The sequence below is a fragment of the Chiloscyllium plagiosum genome, chromosome 39 (genome assembly GCF_004010195.1).
Source record: "Chiloscyllium plagiosum isolate BGI_BamShark_2017 chromosome 39, ASM401019v2, whole genome shotgun sequence".
In the NCBI taxonomy this organism is placed as follows: Eukaryota; Metazoa; Chordata; class Chondrichthyes; order Orectolobiformes; family Hemiscylliidae; genus Chiloscyllium; species Chiloscyllium plagiosum.
The window spans coordinates 11,872,630-11,889,932 of record NC_057748.1 but is presented as its reverse complement, the minus strand read 5'-3'; the positions used below and the strand labels follow the sequence as shown (position 1 = coordinate 11,889,932).

General features: G+C 47.2%; 1 protein-coding gene across 3 annotated transcripts in view; it reads right to left on the bottom strand.

Moving 5' to 3' along the window:
* Window positions 1-1,417: 1,417 nt before the first annotated feature.
* The window catches only part of LOC122542244 (transcription factor MafK-like), a 65,082-nt gene continuing 49,196 nt past the window's right edge, over window positions 1,418-17,303 (bottom strand). For 2 of the 3 annotated variants that reach the window (XM_043679779.1, XM_043679781.1), the window contains 2 exons: window positions 12,025-12,087; window positions 1,418-7,119 (listed from right to left, as the gene is read on the bottom strand). In XM_043679779.1, coding sequence (XP_043535714.1) covers window positions 6,709-7,119; window positions 12,025-12,060 — 447 coding nt within the window. In that variant the 5' untranslated portion in view covers window positions 12,061-12,087 and the 3' untranslated portion in view covers window positions 1,418-6,708. The remainder of the gene's footprint in view (window positions 7,120-12,024; window positions 12,088-17,303) is intronic. The other variant, XM_043679782.1, reaches the window with a different exon arrangement.

Sequence of the window (17,303 nt, the reverse complement as noted above, 5' to 3'; positions counted from 1 at the left end):
TGCCAGGGACCAGAGTTTGATTCCAGCCTCAGGAGACTCTCTGTGTGGAGTTTCCACATTCTCCCTGTGTTTGTGAGAGTTTCCTCCCACAGTCCAAAGATGTGCAGGTTAGGGTGGATTGGCCATGCTAAATTGCCCACAGTGTTCAAGAATGTATAGGTGGTGCCTTAATCAGAGGTAAATGTAGAGTAGTAGGGGAATGGGTTTGGGTGGGACACTCTTGGGAGGGTCAGTGTGGACTTGTTGGGCCAAATGGCCTATTTTCACACTGTAGGGATTTATGAGGAGTGGCTTTGCTGGTGGTTTCAATGGTTTTAGCTACAGTAGCTGGAAATACAGTTCAAAGGTGAGGGTATCAGCTAGGTCCCAGATTAACCCTTCTTGTTCGCAAGGACTATTACTCATGAGCTGAGGCAGGATGGGGGGGGGGGGGGGGTGAAGGGTGGGGAGTTAGGTCAGATTGGGCTGACTGATCAGCGTAGGCGTGTTCGACCGCAGGGTCTGTTTCCATGCTGTATGACTCAGACTTGAAGGTCTCCCAGCTCCTCAAAGCAGCTCTAAACATGCACTCATTTTCTGTTGACAATTTATACACCCAGTGAATATTGAGATTTGACAGACCACACATCCATGCAGGTCAAATACTGCAGCTCATTATAGACAGAGAGGCACTGCATAAACCCAACTGTTAATCACTAAATCCCTGTATTATTAAAAAGAACAAGTCTCATTCCATTGTGCCACCCTCCCCTTTCCCAGGAGTTCAAAGCTGTGGAACTCCCAGACTCTCTCAACTCATCCTCATACAACCCACATCTCATTACTTCCGGATTCATCTAATAATCCTTCCATTTTCACTCTGACCTTGGTCTCCCAAGTGACAAGACCATGACTCCATAATTGAACTCGGACCCTCGGGTAATAAGCACCCATTCTGTCAACTTCCCACGCCACTTACATTTCACCTCCCATCATAACGCTCTCTCCCACTAAGCAGCAACCTCTGACAAGTACATAAAGACATCTGGCCATATTCACAGCATACCAATCCATTAAAACACACAAACCTTCGAGCCAGGCATAACACTCAGACGTACAATTCCGATCCAAAGACAATATTTTGCCCAGCTCATCCTGTTTGGGATCCATTATACCTATCCTCAACTCACCAGCAAACGTTAACCAACATTTTAAAAAAAAATCTGACTTGGCCCCCTGTTGTGATTTGTTTAAAAGGCAGGGGCTGTTTTAATCACTTTAACACTCAAAACCTTGACAAAATTCCTTTCATCTTTTAGAGTTGATCGTTGCCAGATTAGTGGGGAACCCATGCTCTGTGAACACTTGTGAAACATCGTGCCATACTGAGGGAGTGCTACACCGTCAGGGGTCCTGCCACTGGGAGGTGATGTTCAAGCACCACCCTGTCCACTTTCTCAGGGGGCTGAATAAAAAAAATCCTGTGGATCCATTCTGAAGAAGTGGATTTTCCTCTGGTGCCCCCAGTCCAATATTTACCCCTCAACCAACATCCCATGCAAGAAGGAAAAAAAAAAAGGGATAGGATTATCTGACCACTGCGAGCTTGCTATGCCACACTTCACAATAGCGACCTCACTGACTGCAAAAGGGCTTTAGGAATGCCCAGAAGTTACAAAAGGTGCTACGTAAATGAAACAACAAAACAAAGAGAGAAATAACTAAGGCAATCTTCACTACAAAATATTTGGAATATTAGGAGATGCTTGTCATATCCCTAGTACTTCCTGGCCAATGACTCATCTTTTGAACACTTTATACAGGCAAGTCTCAGAAATATCTGGAGGCCCTGTTAATCTGGCTTGATGTTGTTCACTTCAGGGTAAACGATCAAGGGGTTGGTGGGGGGGGGGGGGGGGGGTGGGAGGGGGAAAAGAGAGAAAAAACACAACACTTTCTTTTTGATCCCCACCCCACCATAATGGGTCAACAGGAATCAGATCGTGCAGATCTCCCTCACTAGTCCACAGGGCTTGTTTGATGGCTGGAACACTCATCTCTCTCTCTCTCTCTCTCCCTCCCTCCATCTCTCTCTCTCTCCTTTCTGCAAACCTCCAACTCCAAACCTCTCAAAGACTTGAACAAACTCATCACCAAACCAAACCAAACCAAACCTACACAATACCACATGTCGACTTACACATCCCAGCTACAATATTCCTCCAGTGCAACTCCCCCCTCAGAATAAACATGCCCCTTTGAGGGGTATTTCCTCCATGCATGTCCTGGAAGGTCTACAGCTTTCCCCCCCACCACCCAGTCTGCCCAGCCAAGTGCCTGCCCCCATATTCAAGTCGTACCTCAGCCATATAGATACAAGTCACTATTACTTTCCTTCTGCAGCTTTGCCACTGGACCTACAGAGCAATGCAATACAGAAACAGACCCTTCGGTCCAACTTGTCCATACCAACCCACATTCCCAAACTGCACTAGCCCCGCTCGCCTGCACATGGCCCATATCCCACTAAACCTTTCCTATCATGGACCTGCCCAAATGTCTTATGAATGTTGTAACTGTACCTGCATCTACCACTTCCTCTGGCAGTTCACTCCACATATGAGCCACCGTCCATCCAAAAGCAAAAATACTTTGCACATCCAGAAGCTTCCTAGAGAGGCAAATATTTAATGTTCACTCACAGGGAGCATGAATCTTTTGAATTCTCTACCCCCCAGGGCTTGTAGAAGCTGGGCTACAGTGAGATGGAGACCTCACAGAGAACTGCACAGGACAGTGGAGGTTAGGCCAGAGATCAGTCACAATCAAAGCGAACGACAGACCAGGCTCAAAGGGCCAAACGGCCTGGTGCTGCTCCTATTGTAAATGGAGTAGCTCCACACACACACGCCTCACAAAAGATTTGATTTTCAACTCAAGTTGGTGGGGGGCAGTGGCAGGGAAACCCCTTCGAACACAGAAGGCTTAACATTTTTCCAGCCAGGAGCTGGTTGGAGTTCTGCGGTGGTCCATCCAAGACCCAGCACCAAATTGTTCACCTTGCTCTGAGCCGGTGGGCTAATGGCCTCAAGTCTCACTGTGATGCTGACAGAGAGTGAACAGCAGCTAAAGCACAGTCAGCACTGACCAACAATGACAGGGGCCAATCCTCGAGGCTGGTCTGGTCAGGTCAGGGCTGGGTTGGGGTCTGTGTGTGGTTGGGGGTGTTGACATTAGTGGAGTGTTGGAGGATGTGTGTTGGCATTAGGGGCTGGGTGTTGACATGGGGGTGTGTGAGCATTAGCATTGGTGCAGCGAGTGTTTGGGGGAAGTGGGTATTGGCGTTGGAGAGCATGGGAGTTGGAGGGCTGTTGGTGTTAGGCAATGAGGTGGGGGGGGTGGGGGGGAGTGCCAAAAATTATCCCCCACACACAAGGAGGTCACTGAGGCACACCTGCTTTTGACGATGCAGAGCCCCTTGGAGAGGGTGGATATTCAAGTTAAGGGGACTATGGGATAAAAGTCAACGGCTTGCTGTTTCAGAAAATATGGGGCTAATTCTTGCCATTGAGGCACCAGATGTGAGTTTTGATGATGGACTGTAACCCCTCCTGCCATGTCAATGATACCTGCAGCAGCTGGGCTGTGAACCACAAGCTGTCCGGTTCAATACTGGGCCCGATGGTCTGCTTACTCACTGAGCTGTAACAGCCTTCCCCTCTTCCAGTGGGGAGACACATCGCCTGGTTGGCCCGAATTCTTCCAATCCTTCCATTTTCAGTCTGGTGTTTACATGCAGGAACTGGATATTATCCCTGAATATCTAACTTATACAGGAGAAAGCGAGGACGGCAGATGCTGGAGATCAGAGTTGACAGTGTGGTGTTGGAAAAGCACAGCAGGTCAGGCAGCCTGAACTGCAGTGCTTTTCCAGTACCTAATTTATACAGTCGGATTGCCCTGCAAGGCTTATGTGAACGTGTATAACGAAGGGAGACCAAAGTTAGCAATACTATAGAGTCTGGGATTAGTGCAAACCACTAACATCGTCAATCCCGCACTACTTTCTTGTCACACTTTTGTCGTCCAAATTCACCGCATGGCTTATTTTAGCATCCACCTTCCTTTGCATAATTTGTACGTGTGCAATTATAATTACGGTTATCTTTTCTCACCAACAGGACACAAACGTCCCCCTTTCCCCTTTGAAGTCATCTCGTGATTGTAAATTTGACCCCCTCCAGCTACTGCCAATGCCTCCCCATACCCAATACAACCAAACTGGGAGCGCTCAAGGCCCAAAAGTGGCCCAGGTTGAGATTTACAAAAAGTGAACTCTCACGTAACAACAAACCGAAAGAACGGTGGATGCTGGAAATCAGGAACAAAACCGCAAATCACTGGAAAACCACAGGACTGGCAGCAGCCACGGAGAGAAGTCAGTGTTAACTGAAGAAGGGTCACTGGACCCGAAATGTTAACTCACTCTGCTTTCTCTCTCTGCTGATGCTTCCAGACCGGCTGAGGTTTTCCAGCAATTTCTGTTTTGGTTTCTGACAAAATGGCTCGTATTTTCCTTGTTCTGAGGGGGAACGAGAGCTCACACTAGCCTCTCAGCAGCTGGCATTGCCTCTGCTAGTAGCTCACACAACCAAATAGCATCAAATTCCAATGGATTGACTTTCTTGGCATGTTGATATCTTGCCAATCACCATTTCTTGGTATCCACTACAAACTGCTAAGGAGATGTGGTCAGTTTCATTTTCCACTCCGTTCTATTCCCAGCAACTGAAGGTGAAGACAAAATGGAAGGGGTTTGCTCTTATTTTCTGAATGAGCAATGAGGTCACTTCCGGTCACCAGAAGCAGCCATGTTTATCTGTTTTTCTCACTCTGTTTTACATAAAATACCATAAATTAAGTCCTCTAATTAAGACAAAGAAGAGGCATTTACACAAGGAAACGATTAGGACAACAAATATCCCAGTGGGGCCTACCTGTCCTCAGTTTATACACGCAGCTCCATGGCAACAGCCTGCCCGTCAAATCAAAACCGGGCCTGCTACTTCAAAAAGAGAACTTCACACACACACACAGTTACAAGCACAGGTGAGGTTTTAGCTCATTAAAGTTACATTTTAGACTTGCCTGCCCCTCAAAAGAGCCATTGTCATCGGGGATTCACTGTTTGGAAACCATATGTGCCAAATGGAAAAACTGCCCAGTTCTGAAAAGCACTATCGTGGCTTTAACAAGGGAGGGAGAGGTGCTGGTGGGGAGGGTTGGGTTCCCAAAAACACGCTGGAGATCAGCTAGCTACAGCATATACATTTTTTTTTATAAAGCAGTAAGGTTCACATTATCAGGTCCTTCGCTTCTGTTGAGACTAGGTCAGTTGTCAATTTTAAAATCCGAGATCAACAGAGTTTTGTTAACCAAAGACATTAGTGCTGATATTGGAAAGGCTGATGTATGTGTGCGTGCGCACGTGTGGAGTGAGCTCAAACATTAACTTATGGACATGAGTAGGCCATTCAGCCCTTCAAGTATGCTCTGCCATTCAATAAAATCCTGGCCAATCTGATTTTAACCTCAAATCCACCCCACAAACCCTCTGATAATCTTCCATCCCCTTGAAAATCAAGAATTTATCGCTTCCTTAAAAATATTTAAAGATGTGTTTTTGAAATTTATTTCATTCACAGGATGGCCAGTATTTATTGCCCATCTGTAATTACCCAGAGGGCAGTTCAGTGTCAACCACATTGCTGTGGGTCTGGAGTCACATGAGGCCAGACCAGGTAACAATGGCAGAATTCCTTCCCTAAAAGGACTTTGGTGAACCCGGTGAGGGTTTTTACAAAGATAGACAATTATTAGACGCTTAATTCCAGATTTTTATTGAATTCAAATTCCACCATCCGCTGTGGTGGGATTTGAACCCGGCTCCCCTGGATTAACAGTCTAGCAATAGGCTACTACCCTTTGGAGGGAAGTAGTTTCAAAGACTGAAAGACAGCACAGATCGAAGGGCTGAATGGCAATCTCCTGTACCATGTTCCGGTGAAGGGACATTCTTCACTAGTGACCATGTGATTCTGGCATTCTCCTTTATCACACGTGGCCCTGGAATGAGGGACCAGTAAGACTTATGAATGACACATTACTGGCCTCGTGCGCCTCAAAAAAAAAGAATGAAACCCCAGTCGGTTAGTTTCCGACCAACCACTGGCCTTTGCCCTGGGGCAGGGCCGGGGTAGTAGGCAGAGGCCGAGCGAGCCTGCGCTGAAAGTTATTGGCTAACCTTGGGATTCCATTCCAGTAAAGACACTCCTCACGTTCACAGCGTTGGGCTTTTCCCCATGACCCCTCCACCACCCCAGACCCCAGATCAAATGAGCTGCCATTGACCTCCCTGTGATGGCAGCAACATCTGTTCAGGATAGTCAGGGGAAAGAGAGAGAGAGAGAGAGAGAAAGAGAGGAGAGAGAGGAGAAAGAGAGGAGAGAGAGAGAGGAGAGAGAGAGGAGAAGAAGAAGAAGAAGGAGGAGAAAGAGAACAAAAACATTGTGCCATGTAAACCTCGACTCGGAAGTTGTTCTGGAAGCAAAAAGGCCCTTAAACCTTGTAGGCCGTGGAAATTGCCCTCCCCCCACAATCCCACCCACCCAACCCCAAGGACAGTGGCCCTTCTGCTTAAACAAAAGCAAGATGGCACCAGCCTGAAGGCTAGCGCGAGGAGAAGTTGGACGATTTCACGATGGTGATGACGCTGGTGGTGTTGACCTTGGTGGGGGTGATGGGCCCACAGGCCACCGTCCTGGCAAAACTCTGCAGCGCCTCGTACTTGGAGCGCAGGGCGTCGAGCTCAGTCTTCATGCCAGCGTTCTCAGCGGCCAGCTTCTCCACCTCCTGCTCCAGCTCGGCCTTCTGGCGCTCCAGCTCCTCCTTCTGCGTCACCCGCTTCACCCGGCAGCTGGCCGCGTAGCCGCGGTTCTTCAGGGTCCGTCGCCGCTGCTTCAGGTTCAGGATCTCGTCCTTGGAGAGGCCGCGCAGATGGTGGTTCAGCTCCCTCACGGACATCGAGACCAGCTCCTGGTCCATCAGCACTGGGGTGTTCTCACCTGACTCCCTCTTAATCTGCAAGGAGAAAATCACAGCCGTGTTAAAAAAAAATACCCCATAGGATCTCTGCCGGGCCGGAAAGAGGCCGCCCGGCCCATCGAGTCTGCAACATCCCTCTGCGTTTAGCATGGCCAGTCACCCATCCCTGGACACTGGACTCAGTCTGTTTGAACACGTGGTAAAAACAATGACTGCAGATGCTGGAAACCAGATTCTGGATTAGAGTGGTGCTGGAAAAGCACAGCAGTACAGGCAGCATCCGAGGAGCAGGAAAATCAACATTTCGGGCAAAAGCCCTTCATCAGGAATACAGGCAGAATGCCTGAAGGGTGGAGAGCGCTAAGGCTGAAATCAGAGAATCCCCACCTGGTGAAGAGAGGCTGCTCTGCCCATAGAGTCTGCCCTGACCCTCCAAAAGAACATCCCATTCTACTATTGAGATGTATAGCACGGAACCAGACCCTTCAGTCCAACTCAATTATGCCGAACAATATCCCAAATTAATCTAGTCCAATTTGCCAACATTTGGCCCACATCGCTCTATTCCCCATGGCTAATCCACCTAACCTGCACATCCCAGGACACAGGACTCAGTCTGAGTATGTGCAAAATATGTTCAAATCATAGAATTCCTATAATGCATAAAGAGACCGTTTGGCCCTTTGAGTCTGTACCATCCCTCCAAAAAGCATCATTGTAACCCCACATTTACCATGGCTAATCCATCTAACCTTCACATTGGACCTACTAAGTCAGGCTGAGTACGTGCTAAGGTTCAAATCATGCATCTCTACAATGCAGCTAGAGGCCATTTAGCCCATCAGTTCTGCACCAACCCTCTGAACAGCATCCCACCCAGACTCAGCTCCTCTCACCCGATCCCTGCAACCATGCATTGGTTTTGTAACCATGGCTAATATATATATACATATATATCCCTGAACAGTATGGGGCAATTTCCCATGGCCAATGCACCTTTACATGCACATCTTTGGACTGTGAGAGGAAACCGGAGCATCCAGGAGGAAACACACACAGATACAGGGAGAATGTGCAAACTCCACACAGACAGTTGTCCCAAGGCTGGAATTAAACCTGGGACCCTGGTACTGTGAGGCAGCAGTGCTAACCACTGAGCCACCCTGTCACCTGCAAAGAAGAGGGATCTCCTGTGCTCCCAGGAGAAAACACACAAAATTTGTGTTTTGCAGACCAAAATCAAAAAAGGGGCGAAAGTTGGAAAACATTTTACCTTTATACATACACAAGTGAGGTGTACATCTCCAGGGCACAAGATAAACAGTTAAACTTGATTGATGTCAGTTTGTGGAACATATACTGGCAAATAAAGTAAGCATGCTTCAAATGGAAAATTTAGAAAAAAAACACATCTTAAGAAAGGGGTCAGCCATTTGGTACTGATGAGGAGAAATCTCTTCACTCAAAGATTTACAAACCTTTGGAAATCTCCAGTTCAAGTGTCTATCCAATGGAGAGGAATGGTACAACATAGTGGCTACTTTATTGGACTAGCTATCTAGAGGCTGGACTCATTCCCCGCAGAAATAACTTCAAGATATTTTCTAATCGACCAATTCAGAGATGTAATTACTCCTCTGGAGCAGGTGGGACTTGATCCCAGGCTCCCCTGACACTACCACTCTGTTACAGGAGCTCTGCCTAAAACCAAAGTTCAAATCATACTACAGGCAATTTTAATTCAATTTTTAAAAGATGAAATTAGAAAGGTCGCTTAAGTAATAATCATGAAACTACAGAGTTATCAGAAACACACATCCTGGTTCCTTGGCACTCTTTGGGTTAAGGGAATCTTCCTCTTTACCTGGTCTAGCCAACACGTGACTCCAAACCCACTCTTAAGTGCCCTCTGGGATACTCCTGCAAGCCACTCAGCTGTGTCAAACTTGCTACCCAGAACAAAAAGACAGTAAAATCTGTGAATAGAAACTTAGAAATTAGGAGCAGGAGTAGACCCATTGGGCCCTGCTCCACCATTCCATGTGAATATGGCTGATCATCCAACTCAGTCCCCTCATAAATATCATAGAATCCCTACAGTGTGGAAACAGGCCCTTCAGCCCAACACGTCCACACCGACCATCCAAAGAGTAACCCACCCAGACCCATTCCCATACCCTATTATTTACCTCTGACCAATGCATCTAAACTACACATCCCTGAACATTATGGGCAATTGAGCATGGCTAATCCACCTAACCTGCACATCTTTGGACTGTGGGAGGAAACCGGAGCACCTGGAGGAAACCCACACAGACATAGGGAGAACATGCAAACTTCACACAGACAGTCGCCCAAAGCTGGAATCGAACCCAGGTCCATGGTGCTGTAAGGCAGCAGTCCTAATCACTGAACCACCGTGCTGTGTTCCCACTTCCCCCCCTTCTCCCCGAGGCCCTTTGATCGGTTTGGCCCTGAACATTATATCTATCTAACTTTAAATGTTTTGCCTTCAACCACTTTCTGTGGCAGAGAATTCCACAGGCTCACCCCTCTGTGGATGAAGAAGTTCCTCATCTCAGTTCTCAAATGGCTACTCCATATCCTTAGAGTCTGGCCCCCTGGATCTGAACTCCCCTGTCATCAGGAACTTCATTCCGGCATTTGTCTGGTTTAGTCCAGTTAGAATTTTATGGTTTCTGAGAGACTAGTCAAAATGAAGCTCTAATACATCCAATATGTTCATACTGGTACACAGTGGGCCAAATGGCCAACTTTTGTGCCATAACATTTTGTAATTTCCAATTATTCCTAATTTTTGGAAAATTGGCTTTTCCCTCTGGGTACAGAAAGATGCAGAGTGTACAACTATACCAACAGTAAAAGGCAATGGCTCACTGTCATAGACATAGCAACCTCTGAAATACTATTATAGTAGGGAATATCTAATCTATCCAATTCCTGTGTGCATTTATCTCCATTTGTAGTGCTTTTTTTATGGCCCTCCCCCCTCTACTTTGAAAGTAGAGTCGCAGGTAGTGAAGGCGGCGTTTCATATGCTTTCCTTTATTGGTCAGTGTATTGAGTACAGGAGTTGGGAGGTCATGTTGGAGCTGTACAGGACATTGGTTAGGCCACTTTTGGAATATTGCGTGCAATTCTGGTCTCCTTCCTATCGAAAGGATGTTGTGAAACTGGAAAGGGTTCAGAAAAGATTTACAAGGATGTTGCCAGGGTTGGTGGGTTTGAGCTATAGCGAGAGGCTGAATATGCTGGGGCTGTTTTCCCTGGAGCATCGGAGGCTGAGGGGTGACTTTATAGAGGTTTATAAAATCATGAGAAGCATATTTAGGGTAAATAGACAAGAGGAAGTGGTGGAGGATACTACAATTGCAACATTTTAAAATGGGCTGGGTGCTGGCAGGTGGGATTAGATTGGGTGGGGATATCTGGTCGGCATGGACGAGTTGGATCCAAGGGTCTGTTTCCATGCTGTACATCTCTATGAATGCACTATGAAATATGTCTAACATTGGCCACTCGGCCCTTTGAGTCCATTCTGCCACTTAAGGTGGTAACTGATGTGGTCGTGGCCCCCACACAGTTTCCTGCCAAGCCCCTAACGCAGGAGAAAGGGAGGACTGCAGATGCTAGGGAGTCAGAGTCAAAAAGCAGGCTGCTGGAAAAGTACAGCAGGTCTGGCAGCATCCGAGGAACAGGAGAGTCGACGTTTCGAGCATGAGCTCTTCATTAGGAATGTGAAGCTTCCTCATTCCTGGTGAAGAGCTCATGCCCGAAACATCGATTCTCTTGCTCCTCGGTTGCTGCATGACTGGCTGTGCTTTTCCAGCACCACACTTTTTGACGCTAGCCCCCTAACCCATACGAACGTCAAGCAAAAACTTCTCACATTCAGCCCCAATTCAATGACCCAGCCTACACCATTTCTGGGGCTAGAGAATGAGGGGGGAGAAAGCCATATTCCCCTCCTTTCAGTCTTAAATGCAAGATCTTTTGTTCTTACACTGTCTCCACAAGCTGTAGTGTGCACCAACTGGGGAAACGTTACCTCAGCATCGAGTCTGTCAGGGCCCCTCAGTAACCAATACTTCAATAAGATCATCCCTCCCTCCCATTCGTCTAAACTCCACTACTTTATCTGTTCAACCCGACAACCCCAACCTCTGAAGAGTTATATCAGCCTTGAAATATTGACTCCTTTTCTCTCTTCACCTGGTACTGCCTGACCAACCGCGGATCCCTGGCATTTTTTTTTAGGATTTCAAGCATCTTACTTTTATTTAACTGAAGCATCCCAGCTAAAATGTCATCTCACACATCTAACTGAGGGGGGACAATTCTCAGCGCATGTTCCCCAACCCCTGTTGGGAAAGCTTCAGGCTCTTCACCCATCCTGTAGGCACCGGAGTTTGACAACTTAAACATCTTTCACTGTAACTTTTGTTAAAATACAAGTAACAATATATTACTGTTCTATTCCATTCCATTGGTTGACACTGCTCTGCTACTCTCTACATAGGGATACCCCTGAAGCCATGCTAATAAATTCTAATCGAACCCAATCCCTTTCCCTTCATTCAAATTGTGGAACATTCCAACAGAAGTAAATCACTCCTTGTTTGTCCTCCACATACAATATTCCCATGGGGTCAACCCAATTCCCATTATACATAACTTTTCACTTCTTCTATTTGCTTTTGGGTAACATGTGCCACATAGTATTTGTTGTCAAAAAGTGTTTGGCGCGAGAGAAATTAAAGCTCAATTCAATGGATCGGGGATGGGGAGCAGAGCATGGCATCGGAAAAGGTGGCCTGTAGTCACATGTAGGCCTAACTAAGAAGAATTGGTGGGTATCTATTGTGAAAAGCTACATGAACGCAAACCCTTCCTCTCAACTGGGAGCTAGTCTGCTCTTACCTTAAGTGCTTTACTCGCTCTGCTGCTGCTCATCATGCGTGGAACTTGGTCAGAACAGGATCCCTAAAAATTAATGAAAGGGAGAAGGTTAGCTAGTCTGTTCGCTAGGGAGTGTTGCCCTAGTTATTCCCATTGTGGCTCCAAAACCTTCCCAATTTCTGGCATTATTCCTTCCCTTCCCGCTTCTCATACTCTCGCTTTTTGTTGCCCTCATCAGATCTCTGAAGCGGGGATCAGAGGTTTTATTTTAAAATTCATTCACAGGAGGTGGGCATTGTTGACGGGGCCCTAAGTGTCCAAAAGGGCTGCTATCAGTTTAAAAAGAGGGGGAAAAAAAGAGGATTATCAGGGGGAAGGAATGAGCCCATGAATTAATTCCGCCGAACTCCCATTCATAAACCGAAAATTGAAAATGGACCATAGCAGGTACAAGCTGTGAACCAACCCCACTCAGAAATACAGCAATTACAAACAAGTTTGAGACTGGAGATTCTGCAGCAAGTGTTGCTTCAAAGCTTGTCTGTTATCTAGAAGGTATAAGTCAGGAGGGTAGAGTAATACTCTCGACTTGCCTGGATAAGCACAGCTCCAACACCATCCAGAACAGAGATACCCATTTGATCAGCATTCACCATCTTTAACCTTCCCTCCTACAACCCCAGTGCATTGTGGCTGCAAGATGTACCATGTACAAAAGGCACTGTACTAGTCACTGAGGCTCCTTTAGCAACGTGACCCGACTACCTCAAAAGGACAAGGGCAGCAGATGGACAGATATCCAACCAACCCGGCTGTGCATTAATCTAACTTGGAATTACGAGTGTTCCTTCATCACCACCGTGTGTGGATCCTGGAAGGTGCAAGCCGACAGTGGATGTACCTTCAGCATGTGGACTGCAGCCGTTCAAGGGGCAACTCATTAACGACTTCTCAAAGACCATTGCCAAAGCTGCCCATGGTTACCAATGAATAAAGGAGGATACATTACTGGGATGGCTGTTGGATATTCCTTAAAGCCCTGGCATATGACCTCTTGTAAGGTCAGGTGCAGCAGAACATCCAATAAATCTGACCGATATCGAGATCAGAATCTCACAAGGGAGATGCACCATTTCTGCCACGAGGTAGACTTTTACTCCGATAGTGGACAGGACTATCGGAGTTTCTCTGTAACTGACCACAGCCCACATCGGGATCATCAGTATCCCCTTGTGTGGGAGAGGGGGAAGGTGGAGCCGAGAGAGGGAGGAAAGTGCAGCGAGAGTGTGAGAGAGAGTGTGAGAGAGAGTGTGAGTGTGAGTGAGAGTGAGAGTGAGAGTGAGAGTGTGAGTGTGAGTGTGAGTGAGAGAGTGACACACTCACATGTGTATTCTGATCTCGAAACATTAACTTTGTTTCACCTCTACAAATGCTGCCAGCTGAGATTCTCTGGCAGTCTCTGATTTCAATGTTATATTAGAGACAACAGAAAGACAAATGGAGAGAGAGACTATGCACAGAGACGCAAGACCACCCTGAATATCTGCTGGAGAGTTTGTGTACATACCCAAATACTTTCCAAATGCTGGGATGTTCCTTTCAGACATTGAGTTACAGATAACTGCCAGTCCCCAGGCTGATTTCTTCCTCAAGTCCCCTCGAAATCTCCTGTCCCTTACTTTAAACCTAAGGCACTCGTGTTGTGTGAGGAATAACTTCAATATAGACACAAACTCTGGACTGAGAAACAGACTGGTCCCTACCCTTTATCACCTACACATTGCAACTGGTCCTTCTGGTTAGTCTTTGATTTTCATTCATTCCTGGGACATGGGGGTCGCTGCTGGGCCAGCATTTATTACCCATCCCTAATTGTTCAGAGAGCAGTTGAGAGTCAACCATATTGCTACGGGCCTGGAGTGATGTGTTGGCCAGACCAGGTAAGGATGGCAAATTCTCTAAAGGATAGGAGCCAACCAGTAATTTTCTTTAAAATGATGGCAATTTTATGGTCATCACTGGACTCTTAACTCAAGATTTAATGGATTCAAACTACACCTTTTGTTGTGGTGGGATTCAAACCCAGGTCCCCAGAATATTAGCATGATCTCTCACTTAACAGGCTTGTGACAACCCCACTAGGCCCATCGTTTCCCTTTTTTGCATATTTTTATTTTATTGCAAAACTATACTTTATTCATTTTTTAAAAAATCATTTGTTATGTACATATGCACGGTACTGAAACAGTTCTGTACAGTTTTTGCAGATTTACAAAGCAAAACATTGGAATTAGATATTCCCTTCAGCCAAACATAGGCATTCTACTCATGCACAGCATTGCATGGATGTATAGTTACGTATGTACGTATTTACATGTTTTGAGATACCAGGAGGGTCTGATAACTGAATGGACTCTCATTCACCTTCAGCAGAAAGATCTCAGACAGTGGTCTTTCCCCTCAGCGACAGCTGCCCCAAGCCTCAGTGCATCCCTCAGCATGTAGTCATGGACCTTGGAATGTGCCAGTCTGCAACACTTGGTCAGGGTTAACTCCTTGCACTAGAACATCAACAGGTTTCAGGCAGATCAAAGAGCATCTTTCCCCAAGTCGATGGTCCTCCAAGTGCAATCAATGTTTGTCTCAGTGTGCATCCCGGGGAACAGACCATACAGTGCAGAGTCCCATGTCATGGAGCTGCTCAGGATGAATCCCAACACACACCACTGCATCTTTCTCCAGACTTCCTTTGCAATGACACATTCCGGAAGGAAATGTGTGACTGTCTCTACCCTCGGCAGCTGCTTCGAGGGCAGCGTGTGGTGGTGCAGACCGACCGGGCGTGCATGAAGGATCTCACAGGTAATGCTCTTCTCACCCCCAGCCAAGCCATGTCTTGGTGCTTGTTGGAAAGTTCTGGTGAGGAGGCATTCTGCCAAATGGCTTTGACAGTCTGCTCAGGGAACCGCTCGATAGGATCCGCCCTCTCCTTTTCCCACAGGGTCCCAAGGACACTACGTGCTGACCACTTTCTGATGGACTGGTGGTCAAAGCTGTTTGCAAATTTCTCCACAAAGGACAGGTGATCAGGAACGGTCCAACTACTTGGAGTGTTCCATAGCAGCGAGGCCAGGCCCATCCTTCCCAACACCGAGGACAGGTGGAACCTCAGTACGTAGTGACACTTGGTATTTGCATACCGGGGATCCACGCACAGCTTGATGTAGCCACACACAAGATGGCCGTCAGGATAAGGGCAGCATTGGGTACATTCTCCCCTCCCACCCCCAATTTATCCAAAGTTTTGTACACCGTGTCCCTGCAGATACAGCCCATCTTAGACCACAATGGCTCAGTGGGTTAGCACTGCTGCCTCACAGCGCCAGGTACCCAGGTTTGATTCCAGCCTCGGGTGACTGTCTGTGTGGAGTTTGCACATTCTCCCCACGTCTGCGTGGGTTTCCTCTGGGTGCTCCGGTTTCCACTCAGTCCAAAGATGTGCAGGTTAAGGTCGATTGGCCATGCTACATTGCCCCATCGTGTCCAGGGCTATGTAGGCTAGATGGGTTAGCCACGAGAAATGCAGGGTTACAGGGATAGGGTAGAGGGCTGGGCCTGGGTTGGGATGCTCTTCGGAGGGTCGGTGTGAACTCAAATGGGCTAAATGGCCTGCTTCCACACTTTCGGAATTCTATGATAAGATGTAGGAGCAGAAGTAGCCATTCAGCCCATCAAGTCCGCTCCATCATTCAATGAAATCATGGCTGCTCGATAATTCCTAACTTCACTATCTTGCCTTTCCCGCCCCAAATGCTTGATTCCCTTCCTGAGTAAAAATCTGCCTGGCTCAGCCTTGAATACACTTAATAAGTCAGCCTCAACAGCCCTTTGTATTGAAGAAATCCACTGATTCACTAACCTCAGAGAAGAAATTCATCCTCATCGCTGTCTTAAATGTGCCACCCCCTTATTCTGTGATGCCTTCTGGTCCTAGATTCTGCTACAAGGGAAAACCAACCTCTCTGTATCTACCTTGTCAAGCCCCTTAAGAATCTTGTGATTTGCCTTTCATTTCTCTAAACTCCAATGTGTGCGCACGAAGATCTACCAACCTTTCATTGATTGAGAACAGCTAATGGATAATCACTTTAGAAGCACGAGGTAAGTTGAGGAGGCAGCGTCTCGATGAACCAGCACATGCATTATCGGGATTGGACCATTGACTCTGCTCTGCACCACACGCTATGTAAACAGGGAGAGGAATTTTCCCAGTCCAGGAACTGTCAAGAGCCAAAGTAGGCAATGGGGGTGAGGATGGTTTACTAATGGTAGTGAACAGGACTGTGTCGGAGTTCAGATACAAGCTTTCAATGTATTCATTGTTAACAGAAGACGTCAGCTGAAAGGCCAGAGAGAGGGAGCATTGGAACAGACAGATCGAAGTGTTACAGAGACAGGAGTGAGGAGTCCAGTGGCTGATAAACTGAGATAGAAACAAATTCACCAACACCTTCCACCCCAACCTCAAATTCACCTGGACCATCTCAGACACCTCCCTCCCCAGCGACCGACTAACCCGAGGCATCTACTACAAACCCACCAACTCCCACAGCGACCTGGATTACATCTCTTCCCACCCTGCCTCCTGTAAAAATGCCATCCCTTATTCCCAATTCCTCTGCTTCATCTGCTCCCAGGAGGACCAATTCCACCATAGAATTAAATCCCAGATGGCCTCCTTCTTCAAAGGCCACCATTTCCCCTCCCACGTGGTCAATCATGGCAATGTCTGATGAAGCGCTTTTGCCTGAAACGTTGATTTTCCTGCCCCTCGGATGCTGTCTGACCTGCTGTGCTTTTCCAGCACCACACTCTCGACACTAGAAGTAGAGATTGAGAATGACGTGGAAATGGAAGGAGGCAGTTTGGAGATGATACCAAGTGAAGATTCTTTGCAACACACACAGGTCTGACAGTAGGACACGGACACAACATGGACATTTACTATAAACCGACCGACTCCCACAGCTACCGAGATTACACCTCCTCCCACCCTGCCACACTGGCACCACCCCCCACCTTTTCCTCCACTACATCGATGACTGTATCGGCGCTACCTCATGCTCCCATGAGGAGGTTGAACAGTTCATCCAACTTACTAACACCTTCCACCCCGACCTCAAATTTACCTGGACCATCTCAGACTCCTCCCTCCCCTTCAGAGACCTCTCCATATCTATCTCGGGCGACCGAATCAACACGGACGTTTACTATAAACCGACCGACTCCCACAGCTACCT